Raw genomic sequence first — 25267 nt, 5'->3', positions numbered from 1 at the left:
TTTTGCAATTAAATGTAGCATTAAGTGCATAGAGAGCAAGTTATGTTAAGCGATAGCACACGAAATGAAAACCTCCTCCGTCAGTCCCCTCCCCTTCCACCAGCATCTTCACGTGGCCTTGAAGGTAAATACACTTCATAAACCAGTTTATTTCTTTCATTCTCTCTTGTTATGTATATATATGTATTTGTTATTTATAGAGTACATTTTCTTATTTAAAAGCATATAAAACAAAATTCATGTAGTTTTTAGGGGCTGTAACAGATTAATTGCATTCCTGTTAATTAAAATGGGGAAATTCGATTTGACACACAAGCAAATTGAGTCACGAGCTTGGCCATGAAACGAATTAAACTTGTGTGTCAAGGTACCATTGTATTTAAAGAAAGAGGGAGGGAGGGAGGAGGATAAAAAAGGGAGAGAGGGAAGTGGTAGGGAGGGATGGATGTTTTGGTAGCCAAGTCTTGGGAGGGAGAAAGTGGCAGAGAAGGGGTCCCTGAACAGAGAATTATTGTTCTTTTGTCTTGGAAGAGGCAGCTCTGTGGGTCAGGGGCCCTGCTTTAGGGCTGCATTTCTGGGGTTAGAGAGGGGCTCAGCTCAGGGAGATGCCGGGTCAGGGTCACACGCGATATCGAGAGTGGGTGAAGGATTGGATAGTCATTCCTAGGGCATGCGTACCAGCTACAACAGAGCAAAGCACCTTTGCCAACATCTCTGAGGCTGGAAGGGAAAGAGAATGACAGATGGAGGTGAGCAAAGCACCTGTGTCTACTCTCTGTACTGCTCCTGCCCTCACTGCAGGGCCTGCTTTTAGTGTAGGGTTTGGCAAATGCAGAGGCAGTTTCCGATGGATGCAGTTCATCTGAAACCTCACGCCCTCACCCCCTCATCTCCCATCAGGCTCTCTGTTCTTCAGCTTTTTGCTCTGTTGTTGGGTCTCCGGAGTTGGTTGTTGAGGGTGAGGAGGGTCCATGGTAGCATTGCTCTGATCTAAGATGGTTGATTTCAGAGTGTGGCTCCCAGGCACTAATTTTACTGTTTGGAGCAGGGGTCCCCAAACATTTTGCACAGGGGGCCAGTTCACTGTCCCTCAGACTGTTGGAGGGCTGCCACATACAGTGCTCCTCTCACTGACCACCAGTGAAAGAGGTGCCCTTTCTGGAAGCAGGGGGCCGCATGAGGCCCGCGGGCTGTAGTTTGGGGACGCCTGGTTTGGAGTGTCAGGAAACTAGTGGCCGCAGAGTCTGCACCGTGTGGTTTTACCCACGCACACAGATCATGTGCTACTTAGGGCTCCTGGTTTGCTTTGTTCACTCGGTGGGCGGTCCTGCTCAGCATCAGCACTGTTCTAGGCTCTGGGGATCCAAAGATGAGTCTCTCCTGGAGTTATTCATGCAAAGAGGGGGCAGGGAATATCATTTAAATCACCTGATGTAAAGGAGAAAGGAGTGAATGGCCAGAGTGCATTCCCGGAATGTGTTCACCGCCCTGTTCTACGGCTGTACCTCTTGCCTGGGCTACTGCAGAGCAGCCTCCCAGGAGCGCTCTCTGCTTTGTTCCTGCCCTTGGCCCCATCCATGCTTTTCTTAGCAGCCAGAGGGATTTTTTTAGAACCTAAATCAGATTGCCTTATTTCCCTGCTCCAAACCCTTCGACCACACGCAGGAGAAGCCCCGGGTCCTCACTGTGGCCACCGAGGCCCAGGTCACCCCACAGCCTGTACCCTCCCATTTCCCCTTTGCTCAGTGTCCCCGGCCACACTGCCCTGCTGCTGCTGCCTTGCCCTGAGCCTGCCGTCACTTCTCTCCTCCTGCTCCTCCTGCTCCTCCTGCCTTGTTTACCCTACCTAAGCGTGTCCTTCAGGTGACAGCCCCAGTGTCACTGTCTTACAGAACAGTGTTTTGCAGCCGCTGGTCCATATGTATGTGTGTTAATCTTCATACAGCAGCAGGGTGGTTAACTCTTTCGTGGACTGGCAGTTGAAAAGCACTGTTATGAAAGGCCCCTCTGCCCCTCCACAGCGGGCCAGGCCTCACGTTGATGCCGCTGTAAATCTGGCCTGTCTACGTCGCTCTGTATGTTTGCGGTTTGGCTTGTGATCGTGTGTTTGTGCAGTTACTTGGTAATGCCCGTCCCCCCACTAGCACATGAGCACAGGGACTGTGTCTGTCTTGATTCAAGTGTGACCCTGACGGCTGCCCACGGGTTCAGGAAGCCTTTACAGTTCTGAGCAGTGGGTGGACGGATGCGGAATCCTTTACAGTACTGAGCGGTGAGTGGATGGATGCGGAATCCTTTACAGTTCTGAGCGGTGAGTGGACGGATGCGGAATCCTTTACAGTACTGAGCGGTGAGTGGATGGATGCGGAATCCTTTACAGTACTGAGCGGTGAGTGGACGGATGCGGAATCCTTTACAGTACTGAGCGGTGAGTGGATGGATGCGGAATCCTTTACAGTACTGAGCGGTGAGTGGACGGATGCGGAATCCTTTACAGTACTGAGCGGTGGGTGGATGGATGCGGAATCCTTTACAGTACTGAGCGGTGGGTGGATGGATGCGGAATCCTTTACAGTACTGAGCGGTGGGTGGATGGATGCGGAATCCTTTATAGTACTGAGCAGAGGGTGGATGGATGCGTGGGTAGGGAGGTGGGCGTGCTGTTGAGAGTGGACATCTGATATCTGGTGGAGGACACAGTATGGACGAAGCAGTAGTGGCAGGAACACCAGGGTGTGTGGAAGGAAAGCAGGTGTTTCAGATCAGCTGAGTGAGAGGCTGAAGGGGACAAGGGCTCAGCTCTGTTACTGGGCAGACCTGGGGTCCGTTCCTCACACTTTAGCTGTGTGTCTTGGACAAGGAACTTAATCCATGAGGTCAGTTTCTTCACTGATAAAACTAGTAGTTCTATAAAGGTAGTACCTTCCTCAGAAGGGGCTTTGAGGATGAGCAAGGTGGTCTGCGTCTCTGACCACTCTGGCTCCGCTGCCGCGGCCCACTGCAGCTGTCTGCTGATGGTGGTCGTGCATTACAAAGGGGAATCATGTGGGCCACGCTCTGTCTGGAATGCTGCTGGGTGCTGTTGACCTTTACCCCTACTGCGGGTTTCCATGTGTTTGTTGGAGCCATCCGTCTTTGCTTCGGGAGCAGAATCGGAGAGTGCTGTGTGAGTCAGATTAGAGAGGCTGAGACAGATTAGAGAGGGTGAGACCCCTGGAACCCCCACAAGGAGTGGGAGGGAACTAGGTGGAACCGGCAGGTCTTGCCACTGCGGAGCCCTGTGATGGGAGGAAGGGTGAGTGGCATGCTCTTCTGAGGTTACAGCCCGTGGGAAGTGGTGACAGAAGAGGAGTGGTTTTGAAGGTCATGATCAGTTGGTAGCCCTGTAGGACACCCCAGTAAAGATTTCTGGTTGGCAGTTAGAAATGTGGGACTAGGATTCAAGGTTTGAGTCCTAGCCAGAGGTGAGGGCTTGAGGGTTGTCATGTTCACAGAGGTGAAGTCTACAGCTAAGACCTTGCTGGGTTCACAAGGGAACAGAGGCCACAGAGCTGTGATTCAGGGACACCTTTGCTAAGAAGTCAGAGAAAAAGATGGTGGGGAGAGGAAGATCATTGTTATGAAAGCAGAGAAAGGAGCACTCCAAGGAGTGCTCGCTCAACCTTGTCATCAGCTGTGGGAGGGGGACTGAGGGCTCCCTGGGGTCCTGTGAGAGCAATTCCAGTTGACTGGGAAGGTGAGGGCCTGTGGTAGGCAGGCTCGGCTCTAGAGTGTGTGGATGCTAGCCCTCGCTCTGAGTGTCTCACCGAGTTTCACACGTATTACAATATCATTGTGTGGTAGGTTTGTTAAAATGTTGTATGGTAGGCAGTAGTGTCATCCCATTTCTTAGATGAGGAAACTGAGACACAAGAGTTTAGGGAACTTGCTGATCGGAGTTGGGAGCAGGGCTGGAACCCAGGCAGGGCTGTCATTCTTAAACTCACCACAACGCCAGGGAGTGGGAAAGGGAAGGCGGCCGAGCAGACACCGTCTTTCCCTGCTCAAAGCAGCCGAGCAGACACCGTCTCTTCCCTGCTCAAACTTCTTGAGAGAGCTCGGATTAAGTGGAATAGCTTGATGGTGACAGCAGGGTGAAAAAAAAAATGAAAAAACATTTTTCCTTAGAGTTCCCTTAGTTCACCCCCTTTAGAGCTGGGAGCCTTGAGCAGGATGAAACTAGCAGAAACAGAAGGAAGGACACGGAGTAGGCAGTGAGGGATGGCTTGGGGAAACCAGATGTGTTCCCTCCAGCTCTGTGTCCCCTGCTCCTATCCAGGCCTGGCTCTGTGGCGGCACTGAGAAGCCAGAAGTTTCTCCAGGGAGCAAATGTTCGGGGTGAAACGGGCTTCCATGTCACTATTTAGCCCAATGGGCATAAGATCTGTCCCTTTTCCTGGAAATAGACTTGAACAGCAGCTAATACATTTATGATAAACTTTAGTGACTCTTGCCTGTTATTTCTAGAGATTATTTGCGGCCTCACTTCTTCCATATGCCTTTCCCACATACCACTGAATGCAGGGCAAGTGGCCTTTTAGAAATCTGGTCACTCCAGTGTTTTGCCTTGAGCAGACACTGTCAGCAGTTAGGCTGTGCTGCCCTCTCGTGTCCATTTTGAGCTGTTTTGTCTGAGCTGATTTTGTTACTCCTGGATTCTCAGGTTGGCTGTGAATATGGACTACATGGGTAATTCTAGCTGGCCAAAGTCAAAGAGGCCAGGGCCTTCCTTCAGTGACGGATGCAAAATCTGAGATTATGTCTGAAAAGAATGAAACCGGTTAATGATAAAAATCCAGGGTACCGATGAAAACCTGTCTAAGTTAGCTGGTTTAGCAGATGAGCCAGTGTCTGCACTGTGTCCTTGTTTCATGAAGAAAATGAAGTGAGAACAGAAGCCTAACTTTGTGCCTGTGATTGCTCTTTGCTTGCAGACGCGGCCCTGGGCAGCCTGGAGAACGGGACGGGACCTGAACACCACGTTCTCCCGGAGCCCGGACCTCGGTACAGGTTGGTGTTCACAGCCCGGGTGGGCTGTGGGACTCAGTCTTATTCAGCATTTTCTTCTTTTCTGAAGCTAGGAGGGCCCCTCTGGGTTTCTAGGGCAAGGCCTTATCTGTGTCAGGTTTAGTCCTAACACCGCAGCACGGGAGCTCTCGAGGATCGAGGAGCGTGAGACTCTGTAAGAAGCAGGTCTGTCAAACTGCATTTGCATGCCACCTTCCCAGTGCACACCTGTCGGGCCATACCTGCGTCCCTCCTCTATCACTGTTCGCTAATCTTAGTATTCGATGATAATATTGAATAATTCATATTATATAATATTTAAGCCACTTAGATATTATTATATATCTGTGAAGTGAAGTGCTTAGTCTGGCATATAGTAGTAAGTGCCATGTTTTTATGTTTGTTTGTTTTTGTTTTTCAATTAATACATCTCAAAGACTTCGAGTTGCCCAAGTCCTCGGCTGTTTGGTGGCAGAATGAAGTCTCTCTTGTGTATGATTCTTGTTGCTGGTACCGGGTTTTCCTTCTTTCTCTTCATGGTGTTAATCTGATGTTCCAGGGAGATAGCATGTCTGCCTTCGCAAACTTAGCTCCAGGCTGGGAGCCACCATTGCCCCACACTGTGCTTGATGGTGTGGCCTCAGCCTGAGTAGGCAGGGCTTTGCTCTCTGAACAGGACACTAGCTGTAGGAGGCTTGTACCAGTTAGTACAATGTCAGGAAGGATTGGGGCCCCTGGACCCATCTAGGTCTCTGAGTCCTTATGCTGTTTAGCTTAGAAAAATTGGAAATTGAAGCATTAGATGGAAAAAAATCACTGTAACTCCCATCTCTATTTTATTGTTGCTATTTTTGTTTCTTTTCCCCTGTGCTGTTTGTGTGTGTATGTGCATGTGTGTTAACCATGTTATGACCCTGGTTTTTTCCATGTTGCCAAGTCTCTGTAAATTTATAGTCACCTCTCATTATCTGTGGTCGTTACGTTCTGTAAAGTGGCTGTGGAGACTGAACCACTGCTCCTGTGGGAAATGCAGGGTTAGGTTCCTATGAGCCTTTGGTTGTGACTTTGTTTTCTGTCTGTTCCTGTTGTAAGACACCTTATTTAACATATATTGTTGATTCATTGACAGTGAACTCACGGCCAGTGGCATTGTAACTCATGCTTGAACGAAAGGTTACCTAACACGATTTCCTCCACAATGTGAATCATGGCTTTCTCGTGCTTGGGATCACCGGACAGCACTTTAGGACCACGCTTGGGGGCTATTTTAAACAGCAAAATCACCAAGAAGTGTGAAAGATGTGGCACTAATACTAACCCACCCAAGGACACACTGCCAGTGTGACAGTTGTAAGCAGGCAGAGCTCACCTCGCTGGTGTCAGCTGGGAACATGCAGTGGTGACTGCACGTGGGCAGCAGTGGGCGTGGAAGCGCCGCCAATACCGGTTTTGGGCTTACAAATACGTTTTAGTGAGCGGGTGAATTTGTAAGTGAGGGATTGCAAATAATGAGGATTGACTGTCATTTCCAAGGGCCGCCTCTGTTCCTCCTAGTAGGTGTACCTGAGTAGCCTTAGCACCAGTTAGTTTTTTGAATGGTGAGGCTGTGCCCTTTACGTGGCCAAGTGTAACTTCCTTCTGCCTGCCTTTCCCCAGCGTGGAAGCCAGCTCTCCAGGCCAGGGAAGTCCTCTGAGCAGCCTGTTACCTTCGGCCTCGGTGCCAGAGTCGATGACAATGAGTAAGTACTTCCTGCGTTGCCCCCACCAACACGGGTGACAGGGGCCTGTCTGTCGCGGCTGGTGTGCTCGCTCCTCCATGGCTACGGACTCTGTGGAATGTGGGGTAAAAGTCAGGCATGTGGACCCTGGCCATGGACTGGAGGCGTGGTGTGTGGTGTGTGGTGCGTGGTGTAGGCTTGCTGAGCTGCGGTTTGCATGCAATGCCTGGGCTCGTGCATGCTGTCGGGGACGCGCTGCAGGACGGAGCGGCACTCAGTTAGAGGGGAACTGTCTCTCATTCAGGTTTGGGTTCGCCTGCTGGAGGGCTGTCAGCTGCAGAGGAACTGCTCCCGTTGGGTTTCCTGTGTAGCTCTGCAGGAGTCAGTTCTGTAGGGGAGAGTGTGTTCTTAAAGAGGAATGAAAGTTGCTAGTGGTCAGGTTCAGACTGCAACCTCACTACCCAGAAAAAGTATTAGAGATACAATAATTAAGATTAGGTTTGAGTAGCTTTATATAGTAAAGAATGAACCAATTGTGTCTTTATGTATGTATGTATGTATGTATGTATGTATGTATGTATTTTTTTATTTATTTTCTTTTTTTTGGTACTTTTCTGAAGCTGGAAACGGGGAGAGACAGACAGACTCCCGCATGCGCCCGACTGGGATCCACCTGGCACGCCCACCAGGGGCGACGCTCTGCCCACCAGGGGGCGATGCTCTGCCCCTCCGGGGCGTCGCTCTGCTGCGACCAGAGCCACTCCAGCGCCTGGGGCAGAGACCAAGGAGCCATCCCCAGCGCCCGGGCCATCTTTGCTCCAACGGAGCCTCGGCTGCGGGAGGGGAAGAGAGAGACAGAGAGGAGGGAGGGGGAGGGGGTGGAGAAGCAAATGGACGCCTCTCCTATGTGCCCTGGCCGGGAAATGAACCTGGGTCCCCCGCACACCAGGCCGATGCTCTACCGCTCCAACCGGCCAGGGCTGTATGTATTTATTTTTTAGTGCATGTGAGCACGTGAGTGTGTGTGTGTGTGAGAGAGAGGGAGAGGGAGACAGGCAGAGAGAGAGATGAGAAGCATTAACTCATAGTTGTGGCACTTCAGTTGTTCACTGATTGCTTCTTATACGTGCCTTGACGGGGCGGGGGTGAGGAGGGGGAGGGTCTGAGCTCAAGCTGAGCCAGTAACTCCTTGCTCAAGCCAATGATGCTGGGATCATTTCAGCGCTCAAACTGGTGAGCCTGGGCCAGATCTGGATAAGCCCATGCTCAAGCTGGTGACCTTGGGGCCTTGAACCTGGGACCTCAGCATCCCAGGTTGATGCTTCATCCATTGCGCCACCACTGTGAGCCAACTGTGTCTTAATGAGATAGAAATATCTGTGCTGAGGTAGGCGGGCTGGGGCTTTGGGTGGCTGGTGGCCCTCAGAGCCCAGGACTCCTGTCCTGCTTTAGAACCCAGTATGGCTGGATTAGCCCCAGCATCTTGTTCTCTTCGCAGGCAGCAGGGAGGAAGTGGGGGCAAAGGAGAAACTTCCTCTGTTTGCGCAGATAGGATTCAAGGGTCTGAACTTACATAGGAAAAAAGTTTTAATTTTTAGCTTAGCCTCTGATTGAAATTTAGCATTTTCTTTTTTTTTTTTTTTTTTTTTATAATTTTATTTTTTTAATGGGGTGACATCAATAAATCAGGATACATATATTCAAAGATAACAAGTCCAGGTTATCTTGTCGTTCAATTATGTTGCATACCCACCACCCAAAGTCAGATTGTCCTCTGTCACCTTCTATCTTGTTTTCTTTGTGCCCCTCCCACCCCCTATCCCTCTCCCATTCCCCCCTCCCCCCCGTAACCACCACACTCTTATCAATGTCTCTTAGTTTCACTATTATGTCCCACCTACGTATGGAATAATACAGTTCCTGTTTTTTTCTGATTTACTTATTTCGCTTCGTATCATGTTATCAAGATCCCACCATTTTGCTGTAAATGTTCCGATGTCATCATTTCTTATGGCTGAGTAGTATTCCATAGTGTATATGTGCCACATCTTCTTTATCCAGTCATCTATTGATGGGCTTTTTGGTTGTTTCCATGTCCTGGCCACTGTGAACAATGCTGCAATAAACATGGGGCTGCATGTGTCTTTACGTATCAATGTTTCTGAGTTTTGGGGATATATACCCAGTAGAGGGATTGCTGGGTCATAAGGTAGTTCTATTTTCAGTTTTTTGAGGAACCACCATACTTTCTTCCATAATGGTTGTACTACTTTACATTCCCACCAACAGTGTATGAGGGTTCCTTTTTCTCCACAGCCTCTCCAACATTTGCTATTACCTGACTTGCTAATAACAGCTAATCGAACAGGTGTGAGGTGGTATCTCATTGCCGTTTTGATTTGCATTTCTCTAATAGCTAAAGAAGATGAGCATCTTTTCATATATCTGTTGGCCATTTGTATTTCTTCCTGGGAGAAGTGTCTATTCATATCCTCTTCCCATTTTTTTATTGGATTGTTTGTTTGTTTGTTGTTGAGTTTTATGAGTTCTTTGTATATTTTGGATATTAGGCCCTTATCTGAGCTGTTGTTTGAAAATATCATTTCCCATTTAGTTGGCTTTCTGTTTATTTTGTTATCAGTTTCCCTTGCTGAGCAAAAACTTCTTAGTCTGATGTAGTCCCATTCATTAATTTTTGCCTTCACTTCTCTTGCCATTGGAGTCAAATTCATAAAATGCTCTTTAAAACCCAGGTCCATGAGTTGAGTACCTATGTCTTCTTCTATGTACTTAATTGTTTCAGGTCTTATGTTTAGATCTTTGATCCATTTTGAGTTAATTTTTGTACAGGGGGAGAGACTGTAGTCCAGTTTCATTCTTTTGCATGTGGCTTTCCAGTTTTCCCAGCACCATTTATTGAAGAGGCTTTCTTTTCTCCATTGTGTGTTGTTGGCCCCTTTATCAAAAATTATTTGACTATATATATGTGGTTTTATTTCTGGACTTTCTATTCTGTTCCATTGGTCTGAGTGTCTATTTTTCTGCCAATACCATGCTGTTTTGATTGTCGTGGCCCTATAATAGAGTTTGAAGTCAGGTATTGTTATGCCCCCAGCTTCATTCTTTTTCTTTAGGATTGCTTTGGCTATTCGGGGTTTTTTATAGTTCCATATAAATCTGATGATTTTTTGCTCTATTTCTTTAAAAAATGTCATTGGAATTTTGATGGGAATTGCATTAAATTTGTATATTGCTTTGGGTAATATAGCCATCTTGATTATATTTATTCTTCCTAGCCAAGAACAAGGTATATTCTTCCATCTCATTATATCTTTTTCGATTTCCCTTAACAATGGTTTATAGTTTTCATTATATAAGTCCTTTACATTCTTTGTTATGTTTATTCCTAAGTATTTTATTTTTTTTGTTGCAATCGTGAAGGGGATTATTCTTTTGAGTTCCTTCTCAGTTGTTTCATTGTTGGCATATAGAAAGGCTATTGACTTCTGTATGTTAATTTTGTATCCTGCGACCTTACTGTATTGGCTTATTGTTTCTAGTAGTCTTTTTGTGGATTCTTTGGGGTTTTCGATGTATAGGATCATATCATCTGCAAAAAGTGATACCTTTACTTCTTCTTTTCCGATATGGATGCCTTTTATTTCTTTGTCTTGTCTGATTGCTCTGGCTAGAACCTCTAGTACCACATTAAATAAGAGTGGAGAGAGTGGACAACCCTGTCTTGTTCCTGATTTAAGGGGGAAAGCCTTCAGTTTAGTGCCATTTAATATGATGTTAGCTGATGGTTTATCATATATGGCCTTTATCATGTTGAGATATTTTCCTTCTATACCCATTTTGTTGAGAGTCTTAAACATAAAATTGTGTTGTATTTTATCGAAAGCCTTTTCTGCGTCTATTGATAAGATCATGTGGTTTTTGTTCTTTGTTTTGTTGATATGGTGTATTACATTAACCGTTTTACGTATGTTGAACCATCCTTGAGATTCTGGGATGAATCCCACTTGATCATGATGTATTATTTTTTTAATATGTTGTTGTATTCGATTTGCTAGTATTTTGTTTAGTATTTTAGCATCCGTATTCATTAGAGATATTGGTCTGTAGTTTTCTTTTTTTGTGCCATCCTTGCCTGGTTTTGGTATGAGGGTTATGTTGGCCTCATAAAATGTGTTTGGAAGTATTGCTTCTTCTTCAATTTTTTGGAAGACTTTGAGTAGAATAGGAACCAAGTCTTCTTTGAATGTTTGATAAAATTCGCTGGTATAGCCGTCAGGGCCTGGACTTTTATTTTTGGGGAGGTTTTTAATGGTTTTTTCTATTTCTTCTCTACTGATAGGTCTGTTTAGGCTTTCTGCTTCTTCTTGACTCAGTCTAGGAAGGTTGTATTGTTCTAGGAATTTATCCATTTCTTCTAGGTTGTTGAATTTAGTGGCATAAAGTTTTTCATAGTATTCTACAATAATTCTTTGTATCTCTACGGTGTCCGTGGTGATTTCTCCTCTTTCATTTTGTATTTTGTTTATATGAGTTCTTTCTCTTTTTTCCTTGGTAAGTCTTGCCAAGGGTTTGTCAATTTTGTTGATCTTTTCAAAGAACCAGCTCCTTGTTCTATTAATTTTTTCTATAGTTTTTCTGTTCTCTAATTCATTTATTTCTGCTCTGATTTTTATTATCTCCTTTCTTCGGCTGGTTTTGGGTTGTCTTTGTTCTTCTTTTTCTAGTTCCTTAAGGTGGGAAGTTAAGTGGTTCACTTGGGCTCTCTCTTGTTTGTTCATATATGCCTGAAGCGATATGAACTTCCCTCTTATCACTGCTTTTGCTGCATCCCATAGATTCTGATATGTCGTATTGTCATTTTCATTAGTCTGTATATATCTTTTGATCTCTGCACTTATTTCTTCTTTGACCCATTCATTTTTTAAAAGTATGTTGTTTAGTTTCCACATTTTTGTGGGATTTTTTTCCTCTTTTTTGCAGTTGAATTCTAGTTTCAAGGCTTTATGATCAGAAAATATGCTTGGTACAACTTCAATTTTTCTGAATTTGCTGATATTGTTTTTGTGGCCCAACATATGGTCAATTCTTGAGAATGATCCATGTACACTGGAGAAAAATGTATACTCAGTCACTTTGGGATGAAATGTCCTGTAGATGTCTATCATATCCAGGTGCTCTAGTGTTTTGTTTAAGGCCACTATGTCTTTGTTGATTCTCTGTTTGGATGACCGATCTAGAGCCGTCAGCGGTGTATTGAGGTCTCCAAGTATGATTGTATTTTTGTCAGTTTTTGTTTTAAGATCAATAAGTAGCTGTCTTATATATTTTGGTGCTCCTTGGTTTGGTGCATATATATTAAGAATTGTTATGTCTTCTTGATTCAGTGTCCCCTTAGCCATTATGAAATGGCCATTTTTGTCTCTAAGTACTTTTCCTGTCTTGTAGTCAGCATTATCCGATATGAGTATTGCTACACCTGCTTTTTTTTGGATGTTATTTGCTTGGAGTATTGTTTTCCATCCTTTCACTTTGAATTTGTTTTTATCCTTGTTACTTAGATGAGTTTCCTGTAGGCAGCATACAGTTGGATTTTCTTTTTTAATCCATTCTGCTACTCTGTGCCTTTTTATTGGTGAGTTTAATCCATTTACATTTAGTGTAATTATTGATACTTGTGAGTTCCCTATTGCCATTTTATATCTTGCTTTCTGTTAGTTTTGTGTCTTGTTTGATCCTTCTCTTTCGTTTTTCTATCTTTTGTTTTTATTTGGTTGTATTCCATACATCTTTCCTCTGTTGCTATCTTTTTTATCTCATGTGCTTCTGTGGTGGCTTTTTCAATGGTGGTTACCTTTGAGTAATGAAAAGGGTCCCTACCCTGTTCATTGTAGCGAACTATTTTGTGAGTACTTTTGCACTCCATCGTCCTTTGCTACTGTTAATCTCCGTCTTCTCCCCCTCTTTCTTTTTGTTGTTGTCACAGTTTAAATTTGGTTTTATTGTGTTCTTCTTGGAGCTTTTACTTGTGGCTCTGTTTTTTTTTGTTCTTTGTATCTGATTGGAGAACCCCCTTTAGTAATTCCTGGAGTGGGGGTTTTCTGATGATAAATTCCCTCATCTTTTCTGTATCTGTGAATGTTTTTATTTCTCCTTCGTATTTGAAGGATAGCTTTGATGGGTATAGTATTCGTGGCTGAAAGTTCCTCTCTTTCAGGACTTTAAATATTGGGGTCCACTCTCTTCTAGCTTGTAGAGTTTCTGCTGAGAAATCTGATGATAATCTAATGGGCCTTCCTTTATATGTTGTATTCTTCTTTTCCCTGGCTGCCTTGAGAATTTTTTCTTTGCTGTTGGTTTGTGTCAATTTCATTATGATATGCCTTGGAGTAGGTTTGTTGGGGTTAAGAAAACTTGGAGTTCTGTTTGCTTCTTGAACTTGAGGCTTTAGTTCTTTCCACAGGCTTGGGAAGTTCTCATCAATTATTTGTTTAAGTATGTTCTCCATTCCATTTTCTCTCTCTTCTCCCTCTGATATACCTATTATTCTTATGTTATTCTTTTTGATGGAGTCAGATAATTCTTGTAGGGCTATCTCATTTTTTTAAATTTTTGAGTCTCTTTCTTCTTCTCTCTGTTGTGCCTCAAGTTGCTTGTCTTCTATTTCACTAATCCTCTCTTCTATCTGACCTGTTCTATTAGCTAAGCTTGTTACTTCGTTTTTCAGCTCGTGAATTGAGTTTTTCATCTCTGTTTGATTTGTTTTTATAGTTTCAATTTCCTTGGACATATATTCTTTGTGTTCATGGAGTTGTTTTCTGATTTCCCTATATTGCCTTTCTGTGTTTTCTTGTATATCTCGGAGGATTTTTAGGATTTCTATCTTGAATTCTCTGTCATTTAGCTCCAAGGTTTCCAATATATTAAATTTTTTCTCCATAGATTTTTCCTCATCTAGCTGTGTTACCTCTCTTTCTTTTGTATCCATGATATTCGATTTTCTCTTCCTTAATGGCATCTGAGGGTGGTTTTGTTGATAGTATTAATGAGATTTAATAAAGAATAAAAAGTTAAAAAAAATAAAAAAATAACAAATCGAAAAGAGTTGTTGTTTTTTTTTTTAAAAAAATTAATAATGAAATAAAGAAAAATAAAATAAAATAAAAATTTTTAAAAAAGGAAATTATTCCCCCTCTCTTTTTTTCCTTTCCTCTCCTCTCCCCTCTTTCTTGAGAAAATCTTGTGGTGGACTGTGAGTTATAACAAACAATGCCTGTGATGGAGGGCCTGAATTGGGGAAAAGTAATAAAGGGGCAAAAAAGAGAGAAAGAGAAAAAAAAAAAAAAAAGGAAAAAAAATAAAAGAAAAAAGAAAAAAAAAAGAGCGTATGGACCCACAAAAAGCAAATAAGGAAAAAATTTGGGTCAAGAATAAAATGATTTGCTTTTAGGTGTTGGTTTTCTAAGAGTTATGATGAGAGGAATAAGAGGAAAATGGAAAAATGGGGGGACAAATTAAAAACTTACTATTGTATTTAGTGGAACAAGAACTAGATAATATGGAGAGCCAGGGATGGGAGCACTGCTAGTGAGTTAAAAAGGTGAAGTAAAAACCCCCCAAAATGCCACAAACATAGGTTTGAGTCCCAGATAAGATAATTTGTTTGTTATTGAGGTTTGAATGAGAGGAGATGTAAAGGAGAAAGGAAGAAACTAATATAGAGGGAGAAAAGAAAGAGAGAGAGAGAAAAAAAGAGGGAACCACTAAAAGAAGAAAAAAGAAAGGAGAGAGAGAGAGAGAGTTAAGGGTTTTGGAGTGCAACCCTCATAGAGAGAAAGGAAGAGAAGAGAAATGATAATGGGAGATGTAACACTTATGGGTAGTGTAGTTCAAGGAGAGGAGAGAGTAAGACCGGTAGAGAGTTAATTGGCCAAATTGGAGGAGGAAAAAAAAGTCTCAAGAATGAAGATAAGAGAAACAAACGAACAAATATAATAAAATGGGATAGGTTATAAAGTCTGCAGATTATTCTTGATTTTGAGAGGTTATCTTCTTGCTTTTTCTTTTCTCTCCCTCTTCCTGGTCGGTGACTCTGTACCCCGGGTTCTGCCCCTTTGGCACGCTCAGGTAGAGGTTTGCAGTTGATAAGTCTCTATGGCAATGTCATATATTGTGCTTTATTCTCGTTGGGAGTCGAGGCTCATTAGCATTTATAGGCTCCGACAGTGAGAGAGTCCGTGTTCCTGGAGCCTTTCTCCTAGTCTTTCCTTCCTCAATTAGTAGCCTGATAGTCCAGGTATGGGGTTGCTGCTGCCTCTGCCTGGATAGTAAGAGGCTCAAATTGCTGGCAACTCCCCACTCTATTTCCACTCAGCACAGGGCTCTGGGTAAGGCTCAGTCAGTCAGAGCTGCTAGCATAATCAGGCGGGCTTTCCGCCCACTCGAAGACCTCTGGCTCTGCCACTCTATCCGGTAACACAAGCGGGCGCCCACTTCCGGGGCGCTTGGAGGAAACTCTCACTCACTGTCTGCAACCAGGATATCTGGCCAGCAGTCTCACGCTCTGAGTGAAACCCCCAACCGCAGGGAAAAGTTGCAGCGTTGGAATTGAGTCTCGCTCTGTCCCCGTGTGCGGCTTTTGCAAGGCGCTGGGGCGGCCCGAGATTCCGCTTTGGCCCACACAAAGGCCCCTGACTCTGCCCCTCTCTGCGATAACACGGGCACGCACTGCCGAGGCACTCGGAGCAATCGCTCACTCCTTATCTGCGCGCGCAAACCAGGATATGAGGCCGGCCGTGGTTCCCTCTGAGTGAAACAGCCTCCAGCACGGAAAATCTCCACCGTTGGGATTAGTTCTCACTCCCTCCCGTGCGTGGCTTTCCCAGGGCGCTGGGGCTGCCCAGAGACTCTGCCCTCAGCCCACAGAAAGGCCTCTGACCCTGCCTCTCCGTGGGGCAACACGGGCACCCACTTCCGTGACTTAGGAAGAAATCTCTCTTCCACTAACTGCGCACCAGGAGACCGGGTAAAATGGCCGCTCCGCTTGTCTTTCTTTGTTTGGGTTTGGCGCGAGTGTTAGCTTGTATTGCCCGGGTTGCCACAGGATCAGATTTTCCTCGGCTTGGATCTCTGAGCCACAGCCTGGTTCGGCCGTTTTTGCTGCGGGGGCCTGGATCTATTCACCCCCTTTGCCCGCCTCAGTTTCTATATTCACAGTTACCAGAGAAAGCCGCCCTGTTTAGGTTAGTGAGGAAGGCGGAGCATTTCTTACTCCCTATTTCCTTCGGGGTTTGGTTATATATTTAGCCAATTTTTCACTCAATCATACCTTTGGGTGTATTGCGAAGAATCTGGAAGCTCCAAGTATAGGTTTTTCTGTTTCTGGTTGAAGATCTTGTTGAGTTTTGGGGGAGATTTATCGGTATCGCTTCCTACTCCGCCATTACTCTGACCAGCATTTTCTTAATAGTGAAAGCAGCAGTAAACCAGAGAAAATGGTCAGAAAATGGGTGACTGTCACCGAAAGAAGTCACAGGCACCAGCCACACTGTGACATGAAAACATCTCAGAATGTCATTTCTGCTTGAAAATATGGTAGTTTTTAATGTGAAAATAAAGAATACTATATGTTGTTATGCCAGTTTTTTTACATTTTGATAATCCTATTTGAATGTAATCAGTTTTCTTTTTAACCTTGTGTGTCTTATCTTGTGTAATTTAAAATATTGTTCCAAAGAGGGACAAATATATGATGACAGAAAATAATTTGACTTTGGGTGATGGGTACACAACATAATCAACAGTTCAAATGCTATAGAAATGTTTACCTGAAACCTATGTATAGTACTCTTATTGATCAGTGTAACCCCGTTAAATTTAATTTTCTAAATAAATTTTAAAAACAACAACAACAAAAACATGTTGCTGGCCCTGGCCGGTTGGCTTAGCGGTAGAGCGTCGGCCTGGCGTGCGGGGGACCCGGGTTCGATTCCCAGCCAGGGCACATAGGAGAAGTGCCCATTTGCTTCTCCACCCCTCCCTCCTTCCTCTCTGTCTCTCTCTTCCCCTCCCGCAGCCAAGGCTCCATTGGAGCAAAGATGGCCCGGGCGCTGGGGATGGCTCCTTGGCCTCTGCCCCAGGCGCTAGAGTGGCTCTGGTCGCGGCAGAGCGACGCCCCGGAGGGGCAGAGCATCGCCCCCTGGTGGGCAGAGCGTTGCCCCTGGTGGGCGTGCCGGGTGGATCCCAGTCGGGCGCATGTGGGAGTTTGTCTGACTGTCTCTCCCCGTTTCCAGCTTCAGAAAAAAAAAATACAAAAAAAGAAAACCAAAACAAAAAAAAAAACATGTTGCTGACAAAAGACCCATGTGCTTCACCAGACTGCAGAAGGGTCCATGGGACAAAAACGGTGACACCTTCCCTCCCCAGCTGTCAGAACCCTTCCTAGAAGGTTCACACCATATCCCACGTGGGTGGCCTCCTGTGGCCTGGGAGGTGATGTGCCCCTCCCCTCCGAAGGAGGTTTTCCTTGCTGAGGAAGGAAGAGTGGCATCTGGGGGACAGCCGGCTTCTCTGAGTCCGGGTGAAGGGGGAAGTGAGTGGCACGGCAAGGCCGGTGTGCTGGGAGCGGCCTGCCTCGCTGTGCGCAGTGGAAGCTGCTGTTTCAGGGTGCCCCTCGGCCCGGACCCAGCGAGCAGGTATTTATAGGTCGCCCAGGATGTGGGACGCACAGGCCAGGAGAACACTCAGGGTGCTGGTTTTCACATTTAGTTTTTTTGCCGTGGTACTATTACTTACCCATAATTTCTCTCTGGTTTGTTTGTTTGTTGTTGTTTTTTGAGTGTATACTTACAGAACTTGAAAGTCTTCATTTAAAAAGGAAGGTTTATATGATTACTGTGACTGGAGAGCCACAGTGAGTTGACTTAAATAGATAACTGTAAAAATAAAGAACGAAAAAGAAACAGTGCATGAAGTCGACCTCAGTGTTGTTGCCTGTCCCTGGTTGTGACTGAAGCCACTGTTAAAAATGTAAGTGAGAAGCATTAGAAAATGTAGACAGTGGCCTTGTGCTAACTGCAGATCCTTTCCCTGGAAGTAACCGGAAGGATCGGAGAAGGAAAAGAAGCTGTGTTCCTGGATCACTGTCATTGGATGCCTGTCTTTCTATTAATAGCAGCAGGACGCCCCGCCCTTCTGTGGGCTACGACGACGGGGTGCAGAGGGATGAGACCTGGCTCCGGTTCTCAGTACCTCTACTCTAAAGAACACCGGTTTTTACCTTATTTCCATGAGTTTTGAAAAGGATAGTGACCCTGAGATTGGGGACACGAATACCATGCTTTGCAGGCACCTTGTTCTAGGCACGTTTGTAGGGGTCCCCGCATCTCCACGCACCCCAGTGGGTACCCAGCCTTTGCTGCCGAGTAGCCGAGGTCCTGCCCTCTCAGGCAAACGGTGAGCTTTGTCAGCTGCTCTGCGGGCTACGGAGACCACGTCTGGGGGTCCTCCTCAGCCGTCGTCTGTTTTGGAGGAAGTCACTGGCCCTCCTGGTAAGGAGGTTCCTCTGAACACACTAGAGTTACGCTGATAGCAGGGGTGTAAACTCTTTTTCTTGTTTTTACTCATACAGTTTTCTACAACTGTAATTCCCAGTTTTATTATTTCTTATTTTTGGCAAGTAGAGACATATCAGAGTTTATAATTAAATCTCTGAGGAAATATGTCCTCAGTAATGTGGTTTGTGGGGGATGACTGTGTACATGGGGGGTTCTGTTTTTCTGAGGTGGCTGTAAATTTCAGGGAGTCTAAAGGGACAGCACTGTTGTCCATCCAGTGTGTGTTCTGGATGAGAAGTCAGGATTCTTAGGAACTTTGACCTGGGTACCCATTTTCTGCCTCATCTGCGGTGTCACAGGCCAGTCAGAGCTGCCTGTGTGTGTAAGCAGAGTGCACGAGTTCGCTCGGGCTGCGTGATGAAGTCCCTCAGCCTGGGCGGCTTCCCCAACAGAAACCCGTTTCTCACAGTTCTGGGGGCTGGAGTCCAAGATCAAGGTGGATCTGGCGGGAGCTCCCACCTTGGCCTTTTCTCTGTGCACACACATCCTTGGTATCCTTCCTCTTCTTACAAGTCCCGGGGATCTGGGCCCCCCTGTGTGACTTCATTTAACCTCAATGACCTCTAAAGCCCTACCTCCAAATTCAGTCACATTGTGGGGTTAGGGCCTCAACGTGTGAATATTCGAGGGATACGATTCAGTCCATAACACAGGGGTCCCGGGATCTCTGTCCCAGAGTGACCAGATTCAGATGAAGAATTGCATCCCAGCATATGACACACAAGATTCCACCCCAGAGATGCTCAACTCTCGCAGATTCCAGAAGAGCCTGGCAAGGGAACCCCAAGTCTGTGCTCCCCGAAGCAGTGTTTCCCTCACACCCCGCCAGGTGGCTTCTTTACTTCATTTAGTAATTTCTGCAGGTGGCTGCCCAGGCACTGTCCTTCAGCCAGAGCTGGTGTGGTTAATCCCGGGCTTGGGGGCATGTATTCTTATCGTGATCTAGCACTTAAGAGAGGATGGTGTGACCAGACCCACGTGACTGCTGTCTCTTTCTTTCTTTTTTTTTTTTTTTTATAGAAGCTGGAAAGGGGGAGAGACAGTCAGACAGACTCCCGCATGCGCCCGACCGGGATCCACCCGGCACGCCCACCAGGGGCGACGCTCTGCCCCTCCGGGGCGTCGCTCTGCCGCGACCAGAGCCACTCTAGCGCCTGGGGCAGAGGCCAAGGAGCCATCCCCAGCGCCCGGGCCATCTTTGCTCCAATGGAGCCTCGGCTGCGGGAGGGGAAGAGAGAGACAGAGAGGAAGGGGGGGGTGGAGAATCAAATGGGCGCTTCTCCTATGTGCCCTGGCTGGGATTGAACCCGGGTCCCCCACATGCCAGGCCGACGCTCTACCGCTGAGCCAACCAGCCAGGGCCACTGCTGTCTCTTTCTACAAGGCCCTTTGGTACTTAAGAAAACATGAAAGCCCATTAGGAAAATGTGATTATTTAGTAAAGTAGTAAAGACGGTTTTGAGCAAAAACAAATGCCTGTACTTCTGCCTCATAGAGACTTTCCATGTCCCATTTCTGCAGTTCTGGTTTCTGGGTGTGTAGAGTGGTCCCTGGCTGAGACTCAGCGTGCCTGGTGCTGGGGCCGTCTGTCCTCCTGGTCCAGAGGCTGCTCTGCGGCCAGGCTGCCCGGGGCTTCCAGCTGGGTGGCCATAACCCTTCCAGTGCCCAGTTCCTTGTCAAACATAACATGGGGTGGATGCCTGGCTGGGGTGGTCATTGTGAAGACGCACCATGATGTTCTCAGGAGAGCATTTGGGTCAGAGCCAAGAGCCAGTAACTATTCACTATTATCAGTGTGCTTATTTTGTGTTCTGCTCTCAACATTAATTCATAGTCACCCTGTTCTTCTTCATCTCCTGGTCATCCTGTTGAATGACTAATAGCCTATCAGTTAGTTTATTACTATTTACTAGAGTATTGGGGGGGTGCCAGAGTTTTTATTTTTAAGTCTTACAATGAGTTTCTTTACTCACTGTAAAGAAAAAGTGAGAAGCTCTAGGTTTGTAGTAAGCGCATTCGCAGAATATTATTCCCATTATTACTTTTTTCTGCTTACCTGTTCCTTTGGGGTACATTCGTGGTTGTGGCGACAGTGGACCAGAGTTTGTGTTTGAGTTAGTGTGTTGTCAGCAGTGCGACAGCTGCCAGTTTCTTTATGTGTCACCAGTGTCAGGTGCTAACATTTTAACGTGCTTTTGCTACTTTAAAAACTGGAGAATGGCACTTGGTGGCTGTGTGACTGCGTTCCTCCCAGGGCCGCTTCTCTCTGAGCTTCTGTTGAGTGTGTGTTTCCCTGGTGTTAATTGTTGGCTTATTCCAGTGTCGGGGCCTTTGTTCTCCTACGGGGTGTTCTGCGGGATTTGGAGAGGAGTGTGCTAATTGACCGACCTATCGGAGGGGTGGGGCTGAACCAGGTGCTCTTTGGGGAGGAGGCCGAAAGGAGGCTAATATAATAACATTGGATGAAAACATACTCTAGCAAGGAATAATATACTCTGCAGAGTTTATGTGCCACCAGTTGTGCCTAAGGGTTTACATTTTCTCATTGACCATCCCCAGCAACCTTGGAGGTGCTGGTAATACTATTCTTTTTGTATAAGGAAACAGGCTTAGTGAGGTTAAGTAACTTATCCAAGACCTCACAGCCCGTATGTTACTCAGCAAATATTTATTGAGCACCTACTGTGTGCCAGGCATGGTTCCTAGGTAGATTAAGTGGTGAGGTGTGTGAGGAACCCAGGTTTTTTTTTTACTCCAGAGCCTTCACAGTTCTTCCTACTTGTAGGTTACCTAAGGGGACATCCTCCTCCATCATGCAGCCAGGACATGCAGCCTTGTGCTGACAGTGGGTGGGCAGCCAGGTCTGGAAACCTTATACTTGTTATTACTTTATTCTATTTTTTTAAATGAAGGAAGGAATTCTCCTGAGTGAGGATGCTAGGCTTTCAGGATGAGCATACCAAACTTGTTTGTTGTCATGGGTACTTTTGCTATGAGTACTATAGTGTAAATGTTTGTGTCCCTGTCCAAAATTCATATTTTGAAATTCTAATACCCAATGTGATGGAATTAGGAGATGGGACCTTTGAATTGTGATTAGGTCATGAGGGTGGGGAACTTCTGAATGTGATTAGCGCCCTTATAATAGTGGTCCCAGAGAACTCCCTTGCCTTTTCCACCCTGTGAGGACACAATGAGAAGTCTGTGACCTGGAAGAAAGTTCTCATCTGCCCATGCTAGCATCCTGATCTTGGACTTCCAGTCTCCAAACTGTGAGCAGTAAATTTCTATCGTTGATGAGCCCCCCAGTCTGTGGTGTTTTGTTACAGCACTTGCATGGCCCAGGACACTGAGGATGAGAGAGTCCGAACACTGCACCAGGACTTCTTACCCATACCAACCACTCTTTGCACACTGCCACATCTCCACCTCCCAGTTCACCCTTCCATAACCCAGAGCTGCCTCAGGTGACAACCAAGCTGTCCCCGCTTACCGTGCCACCTGGTAGATGGCCCAGGAACTGGCCCTAGTATTTTCTCCTTTCCCTCCTTTCCGCCCTTAGAACACAAAATATTTGCAACTCTTGGTGTGTTTTTTTTTATTATAGATATTTTAAGGAATTTTACCTTAGGTTATCATTTCATATCTGTATAAACTAGTAAGTAGTGATTATAATTCTTCAAATCCTTTTAACCTTGTTTGCCTTTTTATCTGTTTTATCTCAAAAGTCTTTATCCTTTATGAGACTAAAATATAACTTAATATTAATGGGCAAATAGAAGCCAAAGGAAGTGGTATACTTTTGAAGTGAAGTTAGACATAAGAAATCCATGCTGTTAACCCCTAAGGCAGGGATCTCAAACTCGTTGCCATGCGGCCCGCCCACCAATTTTGTGCGGCCCGCAGACTAATCAAACTTCGTGGATTAATCTGCGGGCCAGTCTGCGGGCCGCACAAAATTGGTGGGCGGGCTGCATGCCGCCCGCGGGCCGCGAGTTTGAGACCTCTGCCCTAAGGGCTTTAACAGTACCGTGTATCCTTCTCACGCCATCCTGGGACTGGCACAGAGTAGCTCGTCATCGTTCGCTGGTTAGGCTGTCTTACTCCAAACACCAAATTTTATAATGAATAAAGTTTCATTTTCTATTTTCTAGTTCTGTTTAACTATTGGCATTCTTTTAAACTTAATTTATGGCAACAGTGTTTTAACAAAGCTTTAGATTAAATAGTCCTATGGGTCCCCATCTGGGGCCCAGAAGGGTGTGGATGGGGTTGGGGACAAGAGAGAAAGGATGTGACAAGTTGTGACGGAGGCTGGTCCTGGCTCCAAGCAGGAGTCTTCGCAACAGCCGATGTCTGCACTGTGGTCAGGAGTACATTCGTCTGTGATAAGCAGGCTGGGATAACACTCAGGGTGAGTAATACTGAAGACTGACAGACAATCGTGGTTCATGAGGGTGGCTTAAGATGGGCTCTTGGTGGCCAGTAGTAATTATGCTAATGGTTGGTACTCATTAACTGGTAAGGCAGCGGGCGCTTGCTGGATGCTTCTCTGAAGTCATCCTGGCTTTACTCCGACCCACAAGGCACAGACATCGCTGGCCTCTTGTACAGGTGGAAAGTCCCTGAGACAGAGGCTGGATGCAGTGCTTGAGGTCACACAGCCAAGCTTCTGCTGCTGTGCTCCCCACCGCCAGCTCTGTCCTCTCCCTCTTTTTCCTGGTGTCGATGTGGTTGGGAAGCAGCGGCTTTGGCCTTCTGGGGGCTAACCTGGTAGTAGCTCCGCCCCTGCGCTTGATGTGTCCTGGTGAAGGAGGAGCCGGTAGGCATGGGGCTCTACTGTCCAGGACCAGTGCCACGGGCCGCGGTCCCTTTGGGTGAACACTGCCCCATCCTGTTCCGACTCTGCTCGTGCCTGGGAAGCCTGGCGCCGTCCCTCTGGCTGTGATGTGGACGTCCTTGGCCGCAGGGCCTCAGCTAACGCCGTCACAGTTCGGTCCAGCCCGAAAGTCTGGTGACCGAGAAAGCACCTGCAGGAGGGCTGCAGCAAGGGGCGCGGTGGGGTCCAGGCAGGGCAGGCTTTTGATGTTTACGCATCTCCAGAGGGAGCTGCCACGTTGTGGCGTGTCCCCTCTGAGGTCCGAAGGGTGCTTCCAGGGCCTGGGAGCTACTTTGTGCTCTTTGGCAGACACACACACGGTCACACACATGGTCACACACACGCTCTCACCTGTCAGGAGTCTTCCTGCTCTGCAGCCCTGATTTGTTAAGGAGAGGCTTGTCTCAGAGCTCTAGTGTAGTGGTCGGCAAACTCATTAGTCAACAGAGCCAAATATCAACAGTACAACGATTGAAATTTCTTTTGAGAGCCAAATTTTTTAAACTTCAACTATATAGGTAGGTACATTGTTATTAACTTAATTAGGGTGGAGTACCCTTTGTGGAAGAGCCACACTCAAGGGGCCAAAGAGCTGCATGTGGCTCGCGAGCTGCAGTTTGTTGACCAAGGCTCTAGGGAATTGTCCATGGTCACATGGTGTGAGCGGTAGAGAGAGAAAAACAGCATTTCGAATTCTCAGGGGAGTGCTTTTCTGTTCTTTTTAAAAACACTCGATTGAGGTATGATTGACATATAAAAAGCTGTGTGTATTTAATGTATAAAATTTGTTGAGTTTGGAGATAAGCATACACCTGTGAAATTATTGCCACAATTGATGCCATAAACACATCCAGTCACCTCCAAAAGTTTCCTCCCACCCTATTGATCAACTGATTGATTGATTGACTAATGAGAACATCTAACATACTATCTACCCTCTTAGTGAATTTTGGTGAGTGCTTTTCTTGACAAAGAAAAAGAGGACATTTTCTTTTTTTTTTATTTCCTTTTCTCTCCTTCTTTCTCGATTGGCTAGATTCTTTCTTCCATTCAAAAACGTTATGCCTGTTGCTTAATGCTGGTGACAGACACTGTGCTAATGTTGGCCTGTATATTGGTGAACAGTAGTCAGAGTGCTGCCCCGAGGAGTGGCCAGGCTGGTGGGAAGGCAGCGGTGATGCTAACAGTCACATGAACTTGTCTTTGAAAATCTATACCGTCACCAGAAGGGCAAAGTGTGGGTGGGGTGGGGGTGTTGCGGCATTAAGGAGGGTTACCGGGAAGGGTTTCTTTTGGGTGACAGTGGAGTTGGGGCCTGTGGAATGAGGGGACTGGGCCAGTTTTGGTGGAAGTGTGGCTGGGCAGAGGTGAGGGGGGAGCTGGCTGGGAGGGTGCCGTAGAGGGTGGTGAGTTCGGACATAATCCCAGGTGCAGTGGGAAGCAGGAAGAGGGTCGTAAGCAGGACTGATGTGATTTTCCCCATTTCCTCTTGCAGGGGCAGGCTGTTTAATAGCGTGCTCTCTCCAGTTCTCCCTTTCTGCTGGCCCTACCTTGAATGAATGGTTCTTGAAGGCCTCCCTGTGACTCGCAGGATGGGGATGCCTGACATTCCCCAGCTGGTACCCTGAGTACCATGTGCTGATACCCATAATTTAAAGAGATATGCTACGTGCTACAAGAGAGCGGAGGAAGGGAGGTTATCCGGGCGGGGCGGGGAATCTGGAGCCTGGAGCCACCGTCCTAGGGTCAGCCTCGACTCTAGTATTGTACTTCCTAGCTAGGGCTCCCTCCCTCCCCCACTCCTCCCTCCTTCCCTCCTTTCTTTTTTTCTTTTCAGACTCTGGGCCCTATTTCTTTATTTGTAAGATGAAGACACGTACGTTGGCATCTCAGGGAAGGCAGGAGACTTGAGTGCCGAACCAGGCATTATAGGGATTGGAGCCGTATCAGGTATTTAGAAGCTCCCATAGGTGGTGTGAGCATCACTGTTT

General features: G+C 46.3%; 1 protein-coding gene across 1 annotated transcript in view; it reads left to right on the top strand.

The window, feature by feature from the left end:
* Nucleotides 1-25267, top strand: part of SNX29 (sorting nexin 29) — a 568687-nt gene that overhangs the window by 93303 nt on the left and 450117 nt on the right. Inside the window, exons 10-11 of the mRNA XM_066274829.1 lie at nt 4974-5049; nt 6703-6785. Of these exons, the coding sequence (XP_066130926.1) occupies nt 4974-5049; nt 6703-6785 (159 nt within the window). The remainder of the gene's footprint in view (nt 1-4973; nt 5050-6702; nt 6786-25267) is intronic.

Source organism: Saccopteryx bilineata, chromosome 4 (assembly GCF_036850765.1).
Source record: "Saccopteryx bilineata isolate mSacBil1 chromosome 4, mSacBil1_pri_phased_curated, whole genome shotgun sequence".
Lineage (NCBI taxonomy): Eukaryota > Metazoa > Chordata > Mammalia > Chiroptera > Emballonuridae > Saccopteryx > Saccopteryx bilineata.
The sequence above is the reverse complement of the archived record's forward strand: the minus strand, read 5'-3'. Positions and strand labels throughout refer to the sequence as shown.